The 21,245-nt window shown below is 38.3% G+C and overlaps 1 protein-coding gene across 1 annotated transcript in view; it reads left to right on the forward strand.

Moving 5' to 3' along the window:
* LOC114655082 (protein phosphatase, Mg2+/Mn2+ dependent, 1H) overlaps positions 1-21,245 on the forward strand; it is a 302,991-nt gene that overhangs the window by 128,437 nt on the left and 153,309 nt on the right. Inside the window, 5 exon segments of the mRNA XM_051920275.1 lie at positions 11,785-11,896; positions 11,898-11,954; positions 17,783-17,881; positions 17,883-17,919; positions 17,922-18,124. Of these exon segments, the coding sequence (XP_051776235.1) occupies positions 11,785-11,896; positions 11,898-11,954; positions 17,783-17,881; positions 17,883-17,919; positions 17,922-18,124 (508 nt within the window).

The following is a 21,245-nucleotide window of genomic DNA, read 5'->3' on the forward strand; positions in this document are numbered from 1 at the left end:
AGTCAACTGGTTTTTAAACTACTTACAAATCAATTCAAAATACTCAGCTGTGTGCAATTAAAAACATATCCATCTGCATGTCAGACTAAGTGAACTTTGAAGTGCCAGCTTTAACACACAGCCCTCCCCAAATGGTACATTATATAACTGACAGCAAGCTATTGTGCTTTGATTCACACACTACGAAATTCTGTGAGCTTTTTTCATCTCTATGAACTAAGCTGATCTGATAGCTATTGTAGATACTACGTAGTACTACTGCTACTATTGTAGTATTGTCATGTGTATAGAGCAGTGGTTCCCAACGTTTTTCCCAAGGGACCCCTATTTTACCAGTGAATATTTTGACGACCCCCACCTTCTCCCATCCTGGACAAACACTATTACTAAGAAAAAATAAAATAGCCCTAGCACTTTTGAATTGTTTTGATCTTTTATATTCAATACATAACAGTAACAGTACAGAACAAAAATAATAGGCTACATGTAAATTGAAGCCAAACAGTGAGCATAATGTGCTTAACAGTGTGTATTACTTTTCTGAACAGATTATTTCCTGTGAATACTGCAATATATCAGCCAGTCTTTCCTATGTTTAAATGAACTTGTGACACATGAACTTGTTCCCTTTCAAGGCTACAAACAGGATGACATTTAATGTGAGCTTTGGGCTTGTAACTCTTAGGTCAGTGATGGGATGTCAGGTGTGATTTTGTTGACAGCCAAACGAAAGTCACTGTGCACGTCAAGCTTGTTGCATGCCTTTGATTTGATGGTGACAAGAGCACTGAAAACAGTCTCTAATAGGTATGTCGTTGTGAACCTGGTGGTTGCGTGAAGCACAAGTCTTGGAGCGATGCCAGGTCCTTTCGCAAGCCAAAACCGCATGTATCCATATTCATCATAGAATTTCTTCAAGAGAGAATTCGACTTAATATCCATGAGCTTGTCCTCAGCCTGAAGATATTCCACATCCTCCTCTTTCGCGAGAAATGGGCCCATCACCCATGTGTCTTTTGCGACGTGTTCATTTATGTCTGAAAACCGGGATTTCATCTCCTCCTGAAGCTGCTCCATGTGGTGGGTGAACTGGTGGATCAAAGCATCGAGTAATTTCCCCCCTGCTTGTTTATTTAAAGAGGGGAAGGGCTGTTGATCCCTTTTCACCAGTTTGTTATTTCTGTACTCCACTTTACGCAAAAATGCATCCACTGTTCCTTGCATACCATTATACTGGTCTCTGCGCCCTGCATGCATTTGTTTGTTTCATTATAGAGACCGAATATCTCCGCCAGGTATGATGTCTTAATTAGAAACTCGGCTGTCATTTCCTCCAGTAATTTCTGGTTATGGAGGTTCAGGAAGTCTCTTATCGGATTTTGAAGTTCAATGAAATGCTCTAGCACTTTGCCCCGGGACAACCAGCGCACCTCAGTATGGAGGAGGAGTGTCTGGTGGGTCTCGTCCTCACACAGCTGTGCAAAGATTCGTTTGTTGACTGGACGAGCTTTAATAAAGGTCACAATTTTTACAACAGTCTGTAAGGTTTCATTTAGTTCCTCACAGAGGTGTTTGCTGGCCAGAACCTGTCTGTGTATCATGCAGTGAAACACCAGGCAGTGGGCCGCTTTCTCTTTCAAACGCCTGTTGAAGCCTTTATTCTTTCCCATCATAGAGGCAGCTCCATCTGTGCAGCATGCAACTAAATTATTATAGGGAAGATTGTATTTTGTGAAATATGTGTCAACAACACAGAAAATATCTTCTCCTCCTGTGATGGTTGTTAGATTGACAGACATAAGAATGTCTTGTTTCAGTTCGGTTTTGTCGATGTACTGTACATATACAATCAGTATTGCCTCCTCTCCCACAGTGGTAGTTTCATCGAGCTGGATGGAAAACAGGCCCATTTTGAGATTTTCTATCAGTGTGTTCTCAACGTTTCCAGCCATTCTGTCAATTCTGTTTTTCACTGTGTTGTTAGACAGTGGTACAGTCTTGAATTTGCTAGCGACCTGAGGTGCACACATTATTTCTGCCATTTTAATGCAAGCCAGTTTAATACGTGTCTCTGCTATGTTATGTGGCTTTTTGGCTTGTGCAATAAGGAGAGAGCACTCAAACGATACAATAGTTGCTTGCTTTCAGCCCTGGCAAAACTGTCCCTAATATTCTGGCGGCTGTTAGTTATCACAGTTCTTTTTTTCGGAGAAAAAACTCCCTGGGTTTACCCACTGTGTCTGTGTTAGGTAGTCTGGTGTCACTTCAGTTTGCAGGGTTTCATACTTTCATTCGCCAGTTTCTCACTGCAAATGACACACTCAATTTTGGCTTTGTCCATTGACTCAATGAAACCAAACTCCAAATAACTGTCCTGATAAGTCCTTTTTTTCCTTCTGAGACAATCAATACTCTCTTCTCCCTGAGGCTTGGCCATTTTTCAAAAAGCCCTTTAACTGTTTTACCTCGTAATTCTGTGGTTAGATTAGCTTGCGTGCTAGCTCCGTTCTGTGAATACTAATAGTATTATGCAAATACAGTAATCCCTCCTCGATCGCAGGGGTTGCATTCCAGAACCCCCTGCGAAAGGTGAAAATCCACGAAGTAGAAACCATATGTTTATATGGTTATTTTTATAATGTCATGCTTGGGTCACAGATTTGCACAGAAACACAGGAGGTTGTAGAGAGACAGGAACTTTATTCAAACACTGCAAACAAACATTTGTCTCTTTTTCAAAAGTTTAAACTGTGCTCCATGACAAGACAGAGATGACAGTTCCGTCTCACAATTAAAAGATTGCAAACATATCTTCCTCTTCAAAGGAGTGCGCGTCAGGAGCAGAGAATGTCAGAGAGAGAGAGAGAAAAAAGCAAACAATCAAAAATCAATAGGGCTGTTTGACAAAGCAGCTGCAAGGAAGGGAGCAATGTGAAGGTAGTCTTTCAGCATTTTTTAGAGGAGCATCCGTATCCTCTAGGCCAGTGTGAGAACAGCCCCTCTGCTCACACCCCCTCCGTCAGGAGCAGAGAATGTCAGAGAGAGTGAGAGAGAGAGAAGCAAACAATCAAAAATCAATACGTGCTGTTCGAGCTTTTAAGTATGCAAAGCACCGTGCAGGAAGCATGTCGCTTGACAAAGCAGCTGCACGGAAGGGAGCAATGAAGAAAATCTTTCAGCGTTTTTTGAGGAGCGGCCATATCCTCTAGGGGTGCGAACAGCCCCCGTGCTCACAATATATTTGAGGAGTTTTATTTAATACGTAATACGTGCTCTGGTTGGGTAGCTTCTCAGCCATCTGCCAATAGCGTCTCTTGTATGAAATCAACTGGGCAAAACCAACTGAGGAAGCATGTACCAGAAATTAAAAGACCCATTGTCCGCAGAAATCCGCGAACCAGCAAAAAATCCGCGATATACTGTATATTTAAATATGCTTACATATAAAATCCGCGATAGAGTGAAGCCGCGAAAGTCAAAGCGCGATATAGCGAGGGATTACTGTAGCGTCCTTGTCATTGCTGATATCGCAATTTTTTTTTTTTATAAAGAAATAATACAAACTTCTACAAATTTAGTTGTTTGTTACACAAACATTAATTAAACGCCTAGACACATTAAATAAACAGATATATAAATAAATAAATTTTGCACCCCTTAAAATGGAGTGGTCCTCACGACCCACTGTGAGGCTTTGGCGACCCCTGGTGGGGGTCAGGCCCCCCATTTTGGGAATCAACTCTATGCTATAGAGTACAGCCAAATTATTACTTACATATCCGACTAACATGCAACATGTTATTATTTTCTGGTGCAATGAGAAATAAGAATGTATTAAAATATTATTACTACTATTACTATTGTTAATAACTTATCCGATTTTGATGTCTTTTATATCGGTCAGCATCAACTTGAAACCTTTATGTATTTATTTTTTTGGCAATGGTGTCAAATATAGCTTGTGAATTAGTGAAGTTCTAGGGCAAACATTGATGTTGAAGTGCCATTCAGAAAACAATCAGATGTTCCTATCTCTACAGAGAGTAAGTTGGTGTGGTCATCCAGGGGAATAACAGTCTTACAAAAAGAATAATTTTTGGGATGCCAACCCAGCTTTCCCTGTTGACTTTAAATAAATCAACATAAAAACAAACGCATGATGGCATAAAAAGGAAACAAAAATAGTCACCATATAAAGTACGAGGCTGTCTTTAATCAGGCTCTCTAATCTGCTTTTTCAAATATTGGAGTTCCTTAGCTCTGGTCAACTTGTGAAGGCGGTCACCATTTTATAGCCTAAGGACCAGAAGGGGCAGAGTCAGTTGCCCTCACTGGGCAGTTTCTCAGCACTGTGGAGGAAGAAACAGACAAGATAGATAGAGGCTGCTCCCCTCTTGGCCGAGTGTGGTATCATATTCCTGAGAAGAGCTTAGAGGTAGATACTCACATGCACATGTATGATATGGGCAAACAAGCTAAAGAACAGAAGAGAGCAACCACTTACAGTGGCGTGCTTTTGTAATTTGGACGTGGAATTTATCTATGGTGAAATTTCTACCTCTTTTGGGGTAATATGTATAATAATATGTAACTGTTATTTTTTCATATTTAATCTAACATTGACTAAATTTGAGCCCATAGAGTGGGTATATGAGATTGATGACTCCTTAGAATGTAGATGTTGGTAGAACTACAGTATGTACCTGTTGATCTGAAGTGGTAAAAAAGGGATGAGAAGTTGTGTTGCTTACTTGTATGACTTTCTTCAACAGACCACATGTCTACACTCTGACTTACAGTGATGTCTTCTGAGGCGAGCACTCCACAGGTTTTTTGCTGTAAACAATTAATATACTTGTAGCGGACGGCCAGAGGATAGTTTCCTTCCCGGGCCTACAGAAGGCAGCCCCCTTGGTAATCATAGGGGCCATGAGCATGGGAGCGCAACCCTGTTGGGGCCCATGGCCACCACCAGAGGGCACATGAACATTTCCAGGGCCTTATTTGGCCACACTTCCGCCACACCCAGAAGTGTGATTGGAAGAAGCTCGTTGGGCACCTGGAGTCCTTCCAGGTGCCCTATAAAGGGAGCCAGTCACCACCTCTCAAGATCCAGAGTTGGGAGGAGGGAGACAAAGCTTACCTGGAGGAGTGGAGGAGAAGAGAAGGAAGAGAAAAAGAAATAGAAGAAAAGAATTGTGTGTTGTGCTGTTCTTTTGGGACTGTGTTATGCTTGTGGGAGACTGGGAAGATTTTTCCCACAAGGGAGAAAAAAAATAAAAGTCCTATGTGCTTGCACTTGTGTCTCCTGTGTCTGTCTGTCTGTTGGGGTTGACTTTCACATACTGTAGTTGAGCATGTATTTGATATTATTTTGCTGTTAAAAATGATGGCAAAGAATAAGCTTAAAAAAGGGAGATTGAAATAAGATTTAAATCAGTTCACTCACAGAGTAAAATTGCCAGTGTTAATTTAATACTGGTGTATTTATTGTGCCTAGAAGTAGCACAAGAAAAAAGTAGTATACGAGAAGACACAGCAAAAGGTCCCCTATTATGGTGCTTTTCTGTGATACTGTTAGGATACTTATTCTTAACCAGCTCCTCAAGCACTCCACCATTTATACATATATCCTTGAGATGGTCACTGAATTTACCAGAGTTGTAATGTCCCTTAATTATATTACCATTGTAAATATCTTCATAACCATTCTAGTAAAATAAATACTCTTGATTATATTTTTAATTGTTCAAAGTGGTACAAACAGAGGAACAAATATTAGTGACATATTAACATCACTTTTCTGGTGCCATTTTAATACTTAACATGATTCTGCATGTAATATCTGACTGTCTTGTTTAGAAGGAGTCAGTGGTTCATCATTTTGTACATGCAACTCACAGTATCTAGAGCTTGAACGGTGGCATTGCCTATCTGCTCTTAGAGATACTCTATTTGTGTGGTCTTGGTAAGAAAAGTGGGTCCTAGGTCATTTTAACGTCCATGAATATAGTGTGGTTATGTAATTGACAAGAGCAGCTTGCTAAACGTTTTATCAAATGTGAAACATTCTAAATCTACAGCTACTAGTTATATATTTTACTGCAATAAGACAGCACACACGGTGGTTTCATTCTGTGATGTACATTAATAAATTATCCCAGTATTAAAAAATGGAGACTACCACAATATAATCTGTATTCCATAAAAGCATTTCCTAATTCATTTAGTGCAATTCATGGTTGAAGAGATAATCTGTAGCATCTGTAAATATTATAGTCCACACATCTGCACGCATCGAAAAAATAAATTAACAAAACATGCATGCAGGTGGTGGTTATGATCATGGAGGTTTCCTTCAGGTCAATGTATTAAACTCAGGAGCTGAGACTCAGTTATGCAAGCTTTGCTGTGCACAGTATCACCTAATAGTCTGTTAGCCTTTTTATTTGCTTCTGCCAAGTGTCTGATGATGGCAAATGTTGAGAAAATCTGTATGAGCACAGTGAGAATGTGCATACTCCACACTGTGGTGACTCACCTGAAGCATGGAGCTGTCAGGCAGCAGAAGTAAATATTGTGTCCAAATGCTACCCACACATACATTTTCATTATCACTCTCTGTACAGTCTGCCTGTTCTCCTGGTGACTGCATGGGTTTTTTCTCCAGGTAGTCCAGTCCTCCTCCCCTTTCCCAAAGAAATGTATGTTAAGTGGTGGATCTGAAATAGACCGAAACAAGTAAATATGAAACCGTGTGTATGTAAGTGTGCCCTTCAGTAGGTAATTTAAATATACAATAAGGAAATAAAAAATAAACATTAATGGTTTATTGGTATGTTTTTTATTTGTTTATTAGTACATTAAATCATTCAATTTTTGTTGTTGTAAACTGATTTTATTGGGAACTAATGGTTAGGTGTTACCTGTGAGGTTCCAAAGAACTTGCTATTAATGGTACAAACAGATTTTAACAAAGGTTTACGAGTGCCTTCCTCTTTTGTTTTAAACATCAATGTAGGGCTAGACAAAATGGGTGCAGACTGAGGTTTCCACTAAATGTCTGAAGTCAAAAACTAAGGCAGTGAGAGAAATGTACCAGGTACAACAATTAATGAAACACTAGAAAAGTGGAAAGCTTTATTTTTCAAAATGCTGAAAGAATGTGGGAGCTCCACAAATTACCGTGGGTGGTCAGTTAGACCCCTGAAGAAGCTGATGCAGCACATGCACAAGAAGTGGCTTACCAAAGACAGTTCTGCCGGTCACATGTGCCAGTCAGATACACCAAGAAGTTTCTGTGACACAAACACAAGTAGCCACTTACTAAAGGCACCTTTGTCAATATTTTAAATGTGGTAGGTATTGCGTTTATTTGTTTGTTTGTATTTTCATTACGTGTCATTTTGTCATATTGTTTAACTACACATTATACATAATTAGTGTAAAGCATATGTGTGTGTTTTAGGTAGATGTACACTTTAAAGAGCAAAGTGAATTATTGGTATTTGACTGACATGAATTCATTTTATTATATTGGTTTACTCTTTTGCCAGCCTCCATTTCACAGCATTTATCCTAAAGCTTCACAGACTCTGATTTTGAAGCATGACAATGTCATCCTGTTTATATTTTCAGTTTGTTACTCAAGACAATGACCAAAGAACAGTGCTGAAGATCAATACAGAGAGATCCTATTTATGAAAGATTTTTTTTTCTTATTTGCTTGTTTAATATGAGTATGTCACATGTGATGACATTTGGCAAACAAATTCAGTCTTGGTGAAGAAGATGGCAGTATTGCATGGGACAAGTGCCCTTTGATCCTGTGGAAATGCCTCCTGCCCTTCACTGTTCTTGCCAACCTGTTGCTATTCCAGCCTTCTGAGTATGTGAACTCCAACAAGCAGACTTATCTAAAGAAATACATTTTGTCTCTTATCAGTTCATTTTTACCAAAACCTGCTTTTATAGTACCTAAACACATGAAGTACTAACAACAGAGACTTGAAATTACAAAATTAAACATACACGGTACAGAAAGATAATTGCAAAAATATTATTATTGTACCAACCCTGGCATATTACTCCAAAAAGATAATTCTGACATTAGAGGGCATATCAATAGCTCATGAAGATGGCTTGGTTGACCAGGAGACATGTGTTAAGTTGGCGAACCCTATGGGCAACAGCAAGGTAGGCAAGATCATAGTTAGAAACAAGCAAAAAGTCAAAGCCACGAGAAAGCAGACTGAAAATGACAAAAGACTCAAAGCTAAGGTAAAATCCAGTCCAGTTGGAAAAAAAAAAAGTTATAAAACCCAAACATTCCCAAATGAACTAAATTCAAAATGCCGTTGATACAGTTCCTTCCTGAAGATTAATTCTGAAACTAGAAGTCAAATTAGAGGTTATTTACACTGGGTCTTGGTTAACCAGCAGGAGACAAAGACTACAAATAAGAGGAAATGTTCCATGTGAAGTGAGGTTATAAGTGGTGTCCCTCGGGGGTCTGTTCTGGGTTTGTTACTCTTTCTGATTTATATTAATGACATTGATTTCCGTATTGTTAGTAAACTTGTGAAATTTGCAGATGATACTGAAATTCAAGGAATCTCCAATAGGAAGATGTGGACAAGCTTTAGGCCTAGAACACTTGGAAAATGCAGTTTAATGTAGAAAAGTGCAACATGCTACACATGAGGGAACAGGAACATCAGTTATAAATACAAGATGGGTGACATTCTCCAAGTGGAAGCAATCTCCAAAAAGGATTTAGGGGTTTATGTTAAGACAACATTTTCATCATCTAAGAAGCAATTAAAGGGGCAATTAAAATGTTATGTTATGTCTTAAGAACTGTTGAATGTAAGTCAGTGGACATTATGCTTAGACGATATAATGTACCTGTGAGACCACATGTGGAGTACTGATTGCAGTTCTGATCACCACTCTATAAAAAAGATATAAAAGCACTTGAAGCTGTGCAAAAGAGAGCAAAAAAGTGCATCCTTGGACTTGTGTACATGTTGTACTCTGACAGACTCAGAGAATTAAACCTGTTTAGACTTCTTTCAATTTAATGGTGAATCACAAACTTCAGGACACCAGTGAAAATTAAGAAGTAGTGTATTAATACTGAATTCAGAACATATTTATTTACACAAGGAGTTTTGGGAATCTGGAACAGATCTCTGGATGAGATATTGGGGCAGCTTAGCTGTTAGCTAAATAAACAAGCTTGGTGGACTGAATGGTCTCCTCTCATTTGTTAAGTTTCTTATGTTGTTATGCTCTATAAAATGAAAAGCACTGAGTGTTTTTACAGAGACATTTACTGTAGGCACAAAACTGGAGTACCAACTGACAGGTGTGCTCCTGTTTCAGTTCATTTCTTTTCCTGCCATGTTACTGTTGTACAGATTTTGTCAAGCATCATATGTGGGATCAAAGAAGGGGCTAGGGATAAGGTTAAGAACAGTACCATAGAGGTACCATTTTAGAACAGAAGCAACATGTAGTTTGTGGGATTTTTTGTGTTTGCTCTGAGATACATTGGCAGCACATAAAGAGCTTTCACTTGTGCTGCATCAGCTGGAGTATCCCTTAGCCATGTATTGGCTGTTTGAATTTTAATGTTTTGACTATATTTTAGTTACGTACAATTGAAGAACACATAGTTTTTTTAACTTCTTTAGATGATGTGATCTTATCATTTACTTAGATATATTATAGTGATGTACTTCAGATTTGCTTTTACTAAAGGGTTTTCTATGTATTACCAAAAAAGTAATATCATTTCAATTGGAAAATACAGAGATTACTGAAAGGTAATTAACCGTTTAGTGTTATGATTTAGAGTTTTTTTGAACATTCGCATGTATTGAATTACTATGTTTTTGCCCTTTTGTAATATTTTTTTCAATTGTTTAAAATTACAGTAATTCTACTGTATTTTCTATTTGAGGGTGCCACAGTGGTGCAGTGGTAGCACTGCTGCCTTATAGTAAGGTGACCAGGGTTCATGACCCAGGACCTCCCTGCATGGAGCTTGCTTGTTCTCTCTGTGTCTGTGTTGGTTTCCCCAAGTGCTCCAGATTCCTTGCACAGTCCAAAGATACGCAGTTTAGGTGGATTGGTGGTACTAAATTGGTCCTAGTGTACTAGTGTTTGTTCGCCCTGTAATGGACTGGCACCCTGTCTTGGGATTGTTCCTGATTTGCACCCTATAATAGCTGGAATATGCTCCAGCTCCTCCCATGACCCTGTTCAGGACTAAACAGGTTAAAAAATAATGGACTGGCGATTTTCTGTTTATTGCACCACTGTTTTGTGTTATTTGTTGTTGGAAACTGCTCCAGTTGTTACCTCATGACTTCTGGAAGTTGAGGTGTGTAATGTCATTGACTAGTCACTATTTAGGATGGTGGCTATCAAGTTACTTTTGCAAATGGTTCTTCCTTCCTTCCTTCTTTTTTTCTTTGTCCACCTCCCTCCAATGAGTGTTGCCTTTCTTCCTCCCAACTCTGACTCTCTTGGAGGAGGCTTGATGACTTCATTTTATGCCAGACCCGGGAGTAGTTCTGGTACCAGGGCATACCTCGATGAAAGCACTTTTGGGTCAGGCAGAAGTCCTGAAAAGTAGGGATTGTGAATCATTGCAGCAACCCCGATAGCACCCAGGGCTCTCGGCACTACAACTTACATCATTCTTTGCTGGGTTTCACATGCTTACAAAGATCCTGGAATGCTGCCATCTAGTGGATGGGGGGAAAAAACATACAAAACTAGGAGCCTTCTAGCAATGCTTTTATCTTGTCCTCCTGTCTAGATAAGGGTCCCCTACTCATCCCATACGGGATGCCAGATAATCTTTCCTGGCACTTACAGGAGTCATCTAAGAGCTACTAGTTATACTAACATGCAAATTTTTAGGATGTATGTTATCTGATGGGCTAAAATTTAATCTAGAACTGGTTTTTGCATTGTGTTATTTGTACCCAGTATGATCTCCAACCTTCCACTCTAATTTAGACTCATGAGAGTCAGTTAGAAAAGTGAATGATGAATGAATGATTCAAGGCCATTCTTTGGACACTGAAAATTCTTGGTGAAATGTTTCTTTATTTAATATCAGAATTTATTTTTATCAATTACAAAACACTGTTAAATGGGATTTTAAAAAAATCTGAAATCATACCATTCTATAACTGTTGTTTCAGATAAAAGCATATTAATATGAATAGAGTTTAACGTAAAAAACTAATAGTAAAAGAGAGAGAGTGTATACAGAGATTAAAGAAAAAGTAAATTCAGTGAAGAAGAAAACAATATGTTTGGGCTGCTTGTGGCAGAAGGTGCTTACTATGTAACTGTTTATATTAGTTAAATTATTTTTTTTTTCTGTAGTTATTACAGCATTTTGTTTACTGTTGTTTTCATGTTTACCTGCTTATCAATTTATCAATTTCACTGTTAAGTATACTTTTATTGGAATAGATATAACTGATCTGAAATTCCAGTCTCTGATGCTTGTTAATTTTGAATCTTTCCTTAAAAGAGTTACTTATCCTTTGTAAAAGTCGAAACTTCCACTGCTATGTCTGTGCTTTTCATCTTGTGTTCCTGCTAATTCATTCATGGCTTTATGTAGTGCATGTTGCTAAACCTTTGTTTGTCTCAGCTTACTTACATTTACTGCACTTTGTGACTGTGCCATTTTTAGAAAATGTGAAATATTTTAAGTATATCCCCTAATTAGTTCCATACGTTTGTCTCTTGCAGGGTTATCAATGCTGGGAAAAGCTCACTCAATGAAGACCAAGCATGCTGTGAAGTTGTTACAATAAAGAAGAAATCAAGGTGTCACCTCAACGCGCCGAACAAAAACTCTGTACTAGAAGCGTAGGTCTTCATTACCTAATGGTGAAGGTTTACAGCTGAAGGAAAACTCTGTAAGTAACCATCAGGCAAAAATTAAAGTTGTTGTGTAGTATTTAACATTTACTTTAAAGCTGGGACTAAATTGAAAAAATAAAATTAACATAATTTTTTGTTTATTACCCTTCTCTGAATGTGGATGACCAATGTTTGTGATTTTAATGTGCAGAATTCACTAAACAAAGATATAGCCTTATTACTCCTCAGTTGTCATAGAGTAATATACAGCATTCTTCACTAGATACATAGTCACAAGGGTATAATATAGTCCCAACGTAGTGAGCGTAAATAAGGCATGAATACAAACTGCACACGTTTTCCTACTCTTCTGAGGGAAAGTGAAAATAAAAATTCTATTTCCTTTGTGTCTGCCTGCAAAAAAAGCAGGCAAAACTAAAACTCAACCAAAACAGGTGAATTGAAAAAAATAATTTTACTTGTGATGCTCACTCACTCCTCTCTGTCTTTTCTTTTAGCTTTTTTCTAAACTGTCAGTGTCCTTTGGCTGCCTGACAAGCTGAGCAATTTATTGACCTGGCTTTTGTATTTTAAGCAATTAGTGAACTGAGCTTAGCTCTTGACTGTTAAGGTTGGAGCATTCTGTCATGCTGTTGTTTTTGATTTCTGGCCCTGATTTGTCTTTTCTTTTGCATTCATACTTCTTCCTTATTTAAATTATGCACTGACTGTTGACCCATCTGTGCTTTTCTTTTGAACTGATACCCATCTTTAAATCCTCACTTATGTATGCCTTTGCGGCAAGCATCTCGCCACATATGGAAAAAACACTTCCCTTGTACATAACAGCGTGAGATTCAAATAATGGTCCTAAACATAAGTGTGTGAAGAGAAGATATAAATATGGTGTTGGGAATGATAGGTAGCATTTGAGTGGGACATTACCTTATAGAAACAGCAGGTGCCTGCAGAATCTTTAACCCTTTAAAAGTATGAGTCAACAGAATATCATGGTAGTGAATATGTGTTTTGGTATCAGCTGATTCAGTTCTTCCTATTTTTGGACTTTTTAACTTTATTGGAAATGTATTTTTTAAATCCTTTATAATTTCTGTTGTTCTAAACATTGATGCCTATACAGAGCCAGTTTGAATAGCAGTTACAGCCCTTTTACAACCCTTGTAATGGTGGCATACCACATTGTTAAAGCAACAGTATTAATTGCGACTCAGATGACAGGCAACATCATTGTGTCATGCCTATTTGGATGGCATTGTGGAACAATTGGTATTCAAGCATTGAACAGTTTCCTTCTTGTATTAAGAACATAAGAAATGTGAAAATTGACAAGAGACTATTCAGTCCATCAAGCCCATTTGTTTTAGCTAATTGCTAAACTGTCCATTGCATTGCAGCTCTCTTAAAGTGCATGCAAGGTCAATTTGAGATTTCTCAAAATGTATTTAAGAGGTCTTGAAATGCATTTTGCTATGCAATTGTTGTAGATATCATAAAGTGTTGTCACACACGCTGCTTAGAAAACATCTTCAGGGTTCTCCACACAAAAGGTAATGTTACAGCCCAAGCAGAGAGGGGGGGCACTGCAGCTATTCTCATCTCTCCTTTCACCTCGCTGTTCCATGGCTCGAACCGCAGAAGGGATGTGACCCAGTTCTGCTTCCTTCAAGAAGCCCCACCCCTTCTAGGAAGAGCTGAAAATTGAACACCAAAAAGAGCACAGGAAGTCAGTGTTCAGTCTGGAACCAATGTTGAGGAAGGCAAAGCACTCTCAACCTCTTATTTTTGTTCCCAAAAACAATTAACCAGGTTATACCACAACCCTTTTGTATGTCTAAAGATTGTTCTTTCTACGTCACAGTGTTAAAAAAAAAACATTTGAGATATCTGGAAGTGAGTTTCAGATATTTTGCAAAGTAAACTACATTTAAGATTTCTGAAATTCATTTTGAGGATATCCCTAAATGTAATTTGACTTCGACATACTTCCAGTGTTTTCTGGGATACAATTTATTTCCCCCCATTTTTAAAACTGAATTAAGAGAATTTTATAAGTCAACATAAAGGCAGATTGTGAGGTGCTGAACAATTTTGTTGCAAATGTATATATTAATATGCTTAATATATAAAAGTATGTTAAATGTACATGACAGCATTAATTTAAGGTGTGCTTCTTAAGAATATTTCACATATATCTGTCATTCTTTAATATTAAAATAAAAAGGAAATCAATACTCTATATTGACGAAGCACAATGTGAGCAGCTTTAAATTGTCCCTGATATGACTGACCAATGCTAACTGCAGCACAATATTTAAAATTATTTATGCTGCATGTCAATTTTAGTGTAATAAACAGGACTGGCTCTGAGATGTTAAGCAGTTTTAAAGAGCAGTCAAACAGACTCTGGCCCAAACACTAAAGCTGAGATTATCATTCTAGAGTCTAATGGCAACAGGAAAATCAAAGTCACTAAACTGATGCTGCTTGTAACCAAAATTGAATTCATTTTTTATAAGATTACAGGAGAATTATTTGTCTAATGTAGTCTGTATTTGCAGTTCAGATGCCAAATAATAACATGGGGTCCTATCTTAAAATGCCAGCTGCTCAAAATGTCACAACTCGCATGCCCAGAAACATGCAGATCACACCAAACCAACAAAAACGTTTTTGTTTTTTTTACACAATACTCTCTCAATCCTAACTAAAGGGTATCCTTTGTTTTATCCTAAATATGGCAGCAAAATTTCCCTAGTTGACTTTTAATAATAATAATAATTCTTTGCATTTATATAGCGCTTTTCTCACTATTCAAAGCACATAGCAATTGCAGGGTTAAGGGCTTTGCTCAAGGGCCCAACAGAGCCGAGTCTCTTTTAACATTTACGGGGATTCGAACCGGGCAACCTTCCGATTGCCAGTGCAGATCCCTAGCCTCAGAGCCACCACAACTTTTGTACTAGGGTGTTGTACTGTGTTAGTCATTATGAATGTAGTGAAAAGTCAAGCAAAATGACATCTTTCAACTTTTAACTAGTTGACTTTTGAAAGCACCATACAGGTTTAAAGCTCTGTGATCTTAAATTGCAGATTGTATAGCATTTTTATAGCCCACTTATTCTCATAACATCTATGAAGGCAATCTCATGTTTTTTTCTGCTACTGACTTATCTACAAATAAAAAATGTAGCCATTAGTGCAGAGTCCACAATTCAACTTCAAATTAAATTGGTATAATACACTGTGGCATCTGTTTAAATGATTTCTTTGCATATATTATAAGGCTTAACTGATTCAATTAAAGCAGTTTCAAATATCCAGTAAATAGCCCACACATTAATAAATAAAGTTGCCCCATTTAATTATTTTAATGATAATTCTGGCATGTTTCTTACTGAAAGTTTGTTTTTATTGATACATACAATATGCCCCTTATTTGAATCCTCATTTGACAATTTTACCTTTCCATAAATCTTGGGCCATAGGGTAGCAAGAAGTGATTTTTAAGGGTAAACTTTCAATACGCTATAGAATATCTAATAGCTGGTAGCTAGCAAGCTTAAAAGTCATAATATTTGATGGGTAAAAAGCAAAACAGGTATAGTAATGGTATTAATATAATGACCTCCTGATCCTTATTTCTCATGTATAGTTACGTTTAGCAACTTCTGTCTAAAGCTACTAATTATAATACTGTTTTTGTAAAGAATATCTTTAATATAACAATAATATGGAAATGGCAAACATTGTAAATGTATTAGTAGTGTTTTTTACATATAGTTTTTGATTATGTAGTGCTTTTCAAAATTGTGAAAGGTCATATGTATTTTCATAATCAAGATATATCACATATTTTTAACTTTATATATAAAAATTGAAAAATTACTCCAGTTAATTCAGGAATTTCAAATGACTTGATTTTAAATCTGTTCCACCCTTCTCCAGCAAATACTCACTGAAGAATGAGAATTGTGATTCAAAGTGTGTTTATACTAAGAAAACCTTAAAAGGAATACTGCACCCAAAAATGATTTTTTTTACACGTTACTTATACAGTGTACGTTTTAACGGTAACCAAGAAAAAATTTTTATCTCATATTTTCTTGGAGGGAAATACATAAGAAAGATTCACATAAACTGGATATGGTGAGCAATGCTGGGATACCGGCAAATGTTGTGAAAAATGTCCGTGGGAAAAAAAAAAACAATCTCACATTACTCGTGTTGCAAAACCCATATGTCTTTTATACAGTCACTTGCTCAAAAAATGCAAAACAAAGTATTTTTACTAAAATGTTGTTAAATACTTAATCCTGAACTATTAGGGGCTTTGTAACCAGTCATTTCAAAGACTTACAGGAAAGGATTTTGTATCTTGAAGACCCTCTTCCATCATTTTTTTGGTCAGAAGTCCTCTCCTCAGTCCCAAATGTCTCGATGTATGTTTTTCACAACATTTGCCAGTTTTGGTCACCTATTGATCCTCATTTATGAGGATCTCTCTTATGTACTTCCTTCAACAAAACATGAGATAAAGGAATACGCCACCCAAAAATGTATCTTGTTATATGTTACTTACTCCATGTACTTTGTAGAAGGTGATTGAAAAATATTTTTAAGTCCAGCATATGAGATAAATATTAATATAGATCAGTGTATACATCACCACAACTTATGTGTGAAGCTGATAAAGTAGCTCCTCCAAAAACAAAGGTGATTAAAATGAAAATAACACATTCACTCGTTTCTTAATGATATTGCATTACACAGTAGAATACCCAGAGAGGAGCATCACAATCAGTTGGCCATGGACTTTTGATTTTGACCTGCAATGTATTCATAATGTGGTATTGACCCTAAAGGCTTGCTTTCATTGCAGTCTTCTCTGTTGCCATATGGACATGGCTTGATATGTTCATCACTTCACTATTTATTTATTCATTTGAGGTACTTTAGGTTCAAGTAAACACATGACTTAAGTTCAAATTTATTATTGTGTGTACACAACACAATGACATTTTTACTTTGTACACCTCCCACAAACTAGCAATAGTCGTAACAGTATCAATAGATAATCTATACAAATGACTTACAACATTAGACAATATGTAAAAACACACTCATGCATTTATCAGTAGGAGCATCTGTTAAGCAGCCTCATGACCCATTAATAGAAACTGTCTCTGAATCTTGAGATTGCGAAGATCTTCTTTTAAAAAAACTGAATGTATACTGTATGTATGTATGTGTGTATGTAATGTATATAACCTTTTGATAATTGCTCAGTGTGGCATCATGGTGGCCCAGAGGCTCTAAGGCTACTGCAGTAAAGCGGGAGGTTACCCAGGCAGCACTGGGCACGTAGCAGGAGCTGACCCTAGATAGAGTGGATTGTTCATTGTGGGACACAATCACACATACACCCACACTCGCCATTGAGGAATTACTAGTGAATCAATCAGTCAGTTGTATGTAGGATGCATGTGGAAAACTGAGAAATACCTGTTGAAATGTCTAATTGTTTTAAACAACATTTGTTTTTCCAGACTACAGACTTAATTTGGACTTTCTTGTTTCTATTTTTTGATTGTCGTTCAGGATTTTTTTAAGTGAAACATTGTGCTTATTCTATGTGTAGCAAAGTTGATTCCAAGACCATGTGTCCTCATTATTTTATCCTTTATTTTTCATTAAAAAGAAAAAGAAAGCCTAAAATGCAGTTAAACATGTAAGTAACTTAGAAATCATGTACAGTTCTGTATACTGAATACACTGAATTAGAAAAATAACTGTCCATAATTTGCATGTCCATTGTGAAACTTTGCAATGAAACCCATTGTATGGTTTTTGTTTCTACCCGCAGGATTCAGATGGACTTACTTTTCATTACTGGGCCCTTTTCGATGGACATGCTGATCAGGGGGCAGCTGTTGTGGCCTCCAAACTCTTACATCATCATATAGGTTGAACAGCTTCAGGATATTTTGGATATTTTAAAAAACCCGCTGTGCTTCCTCCCACCTGCCTCGGAGAAGATGCTGACAACACCCCAAATTCACGAACACTTACGAGGGCTGCCTCCCTGCGGGGAGCTGCTGGTGCTCCTGGTTCTCCAAGCACCCCTCCAACCCGCTTTTTCACAGAAAAGAAAATCCAGCATGAGAGCTTAGTCTCTGGTGCCATTGAGAATGCATTTCAAAGAATGGTAGGTGTTTTACCTTCCGTATGTGTATATGTGACAACACATTTTAAAATATGTGATCAATAAGTAGGATGGCAAAACACAAGGAACCTGTGAAAGTACAAATAGACAAAATTTAAAACAAACCTGTACATGCCACACTGGTCTTGAGGGCTTGAGTCCTTGTCCAGCTATTTGCCATTGTTGCTATTTTCCAAGTAACCACCTCACGTTCTGGTCAGCAGTGAGCCTTCACACCCTAGCTTTTCTCATGGTTTTATCTTAACATTCTATAATATTAAAAATATTTCTGGAAGATTGCATGTTTTTTTTGCCTCAGAACCCCTAGAGGTATATTTTATTCAGCACCTATGTCAGAGGAAGCCTCTCCTCTCTAGCCATTTGAGCATAATGTTTATTTTTAAAACAAAACATTTGATTTTCATCAACATAACCATTAGAGACTTTTAAATCAGTTGTAGATTGTCTATGGTATCTGTAAGCACTTTCAGCTGCATTTCTGAATGAAATTTGCTATATAAATTAATGTTACTGCTGTTTACTTTACTTCTCCTTAGTAAGACAGTTTTAAATCATATCATGGCCTCACTTCCATAGCCATGCAAAACTCCTGGCAAGTTAAAGGGGGGTTTCAAGACAGTTGTGATGCTGCCAGTCCTGTTAGAGGAACAATAAGGGACTATTCTGTCAGCCACTGATTGGATCTTGCTACCTAAAGGGGTGAGGTGTTATGGCTGGCTTCCTATCTGTCTTTCTAAGCCTCACCTTTCAAAAGACAACATCATCTTTACCCTACTAAATTGGGATTATGAGTTGACTCCTAATGGCTCCTGCCTATTCACATTCGTAAACAGAGATGTAATTTCGTTTCCAGCCATGGGTGGTTTTAATCTTATTCGGCCCATTCCAGTTTCTTTCTCTGCCTTGTGTCACTTGGGAACCAATTAGCTCTCCACAGAGTTCAAATTTTGTCAGGAGAAACCATAAGTGCAATATTGTACGTTTTCTATGTGTCTGTGTGTTTTTTTTCTATAGAACTCTTGATCATATTTAACCAATCATATTTAAAATAATTATATTTTTATTTATTGGACTTTATACTCAAATTGACTTACTAAAATCATGAATTACAAAGTACATGGAAAAATAAAAACTTTGGTGTTTCATAGAAGAAATCAATAATGGGACATTCCATATTCTTTTTTTTTTCTTACTTAAGAGGAAATCCCTAAATTGTATGATCTCCCCACGTATCCACCAGTTTTCTAAGCTACTCAAGCCTATTCAGGATTGTGGGGAGCCAGAGACTATTCCAGAAGCAAAAGACAGGAGTCATTCCTTCCAGCCCATCACAAGGCAGATGTATGCACATTTCCACTCTCACTCATGTTGGGACCATTTAGAGTCAACCAGTCTCACCTGCATGTATTTGGAACATGGAAGGGAAACCCTGAGTGCCAACAGGACATCACACAGTGTCTAGATTCTAAAACTGTGAGGCAATTGACTTAACTACTGTGGCTATTACCCAACATCCATCCATCCATTTTCTAACCCGCTGAATCCGAACACAGGGTCACGGGGGTCTGCTGGAGCCAATCCCAGCCAACACAGGGTGCAAGGCAGGAACCAATCCCGGGCAATGTGATTCTAAATTAAACCAGCTAACATAGTAATATCTTTGATTACCTGAAGTGCTTATTGAAAATCCCACAATCCATTGAATATTTCATTCATTTCTCTTTTTAGTTTTTTACACAAATAATCACAAATTGAAACTAATAAATGTAGTATTCTCTGTTTTAATAGTTGCCTCCCATCCTTGTTTATTTTTCAGAAAACGTCATTCTAAACAGTAAAAGCCCTGTATTGTATTAAATGTAATTTTTGTCCTGAACACTTATGTAGATTGGTTAAATTAGCCAAAGCGATTTTTCATAGTAAATTTGCCGGACTCGCCGGTAACCTTGTAGTTGAATTTTTCCCTGAAAATTTGCTGTGTGGCCAGCTTAAGTGATTTTTTTTCCCTAGTGCCCCATGATACTTTACAAGGGCCAGTGTGATATCACAGAGCTGTAGAAGCCTTGTTGGATGGTGTTGTCACAACTCATCTCTGCTACCTGCCCGATACGTGTCACACATGCACAGAACAGATTTGCATACTGTAATCATAATCCACCTAAGACTTCACAGTGCTGTTTGATCTGGTTTGCGCAATCATGAAAAATTGACAGGCATATATATATTTCGGTCTGCAGTGGGTTGGCACCCTGCCCGGGATTGGTTCCTGCCTTGTGTCCTGTGGTTAGCTGAGATTGGCTCCAGCAGATCCCCGTGACCCTGTGTTCAGATTCAGCGGGTTGGAAAATGGATCCATCCATCCATCCATTGTCTCCCGCTTATCCGAGGTCGGGTCGCGGGGGCAGCAGCTTGAGCAGAGATGCCCAGACTTCCCTCTCCCCGGCCACTTCTTCTAGCTCTTCCGGGAGAATCCCAAGGCCGTTCCCAGGCCAGTCGAGAGACATAGTCCCCTCCAACGTGTCCTGGGTCTTCCCCGGGGCCTCCTCCAAGTTAGACGTGCCCGGAACACCTCACCAGGGAGGCGTCCAGGAGGCATCCTGATCAGAATGCCCGAGCCACCTCATCTGACTCCTCTCGATGCGGAGGAGCAGCAGCTCTACTCTGAGCCCCTCCCGGATGACTGAGCTTCTCACCCTATCTTTAAGGGAAAGCCCAGACACCCTGCGGAGGAAACTCATTTCAGCCGCTTGTAATTCGCGATCTCGTTCTTTCGGTCACGACCCATAGCTCATGACCATAGGTGAGGGTAGGAACATAGATCGACTGGTAAATTGAGAGCTTCGCCTTGCGGCTCAGCTCCTTTTTCACCACGACAGACCGATGCAGTGCCCGCATTACTGCGGATGCCGCACCGATCCTCCTGTCGATCTCACGCTCCATTCTTCCCTCACTCGTGAACAAGACCCCCGAGATACTTGAACTCCTCCACTTGGGGCAGGATCTCGCTACCAACCCTGAGAGGGCACTCCACCCTTTTCCGGCTGAGGACCATGGTCTCGGATTTGGAGGTGCTGATTCTCATCCAGCCGCTTCACACTCGGCT

The sequence above is a fragment of the Erpetoichthys calabaricus genome, chromosome 1 (genome assembly GCF_900747795.2).
Source record: "Erpetoichthys calabaricus chromosome 1, fErpCal1.3, whole genome shotgun sequence".
In the NCBI taxonomy this organism is placed as follows: Eukaryota; Metazoa; Chordata; class Cladistia; order Polypteriformes; family Polypteridae; genus Erpetoichthys; species Erpetoichthys calabaricus.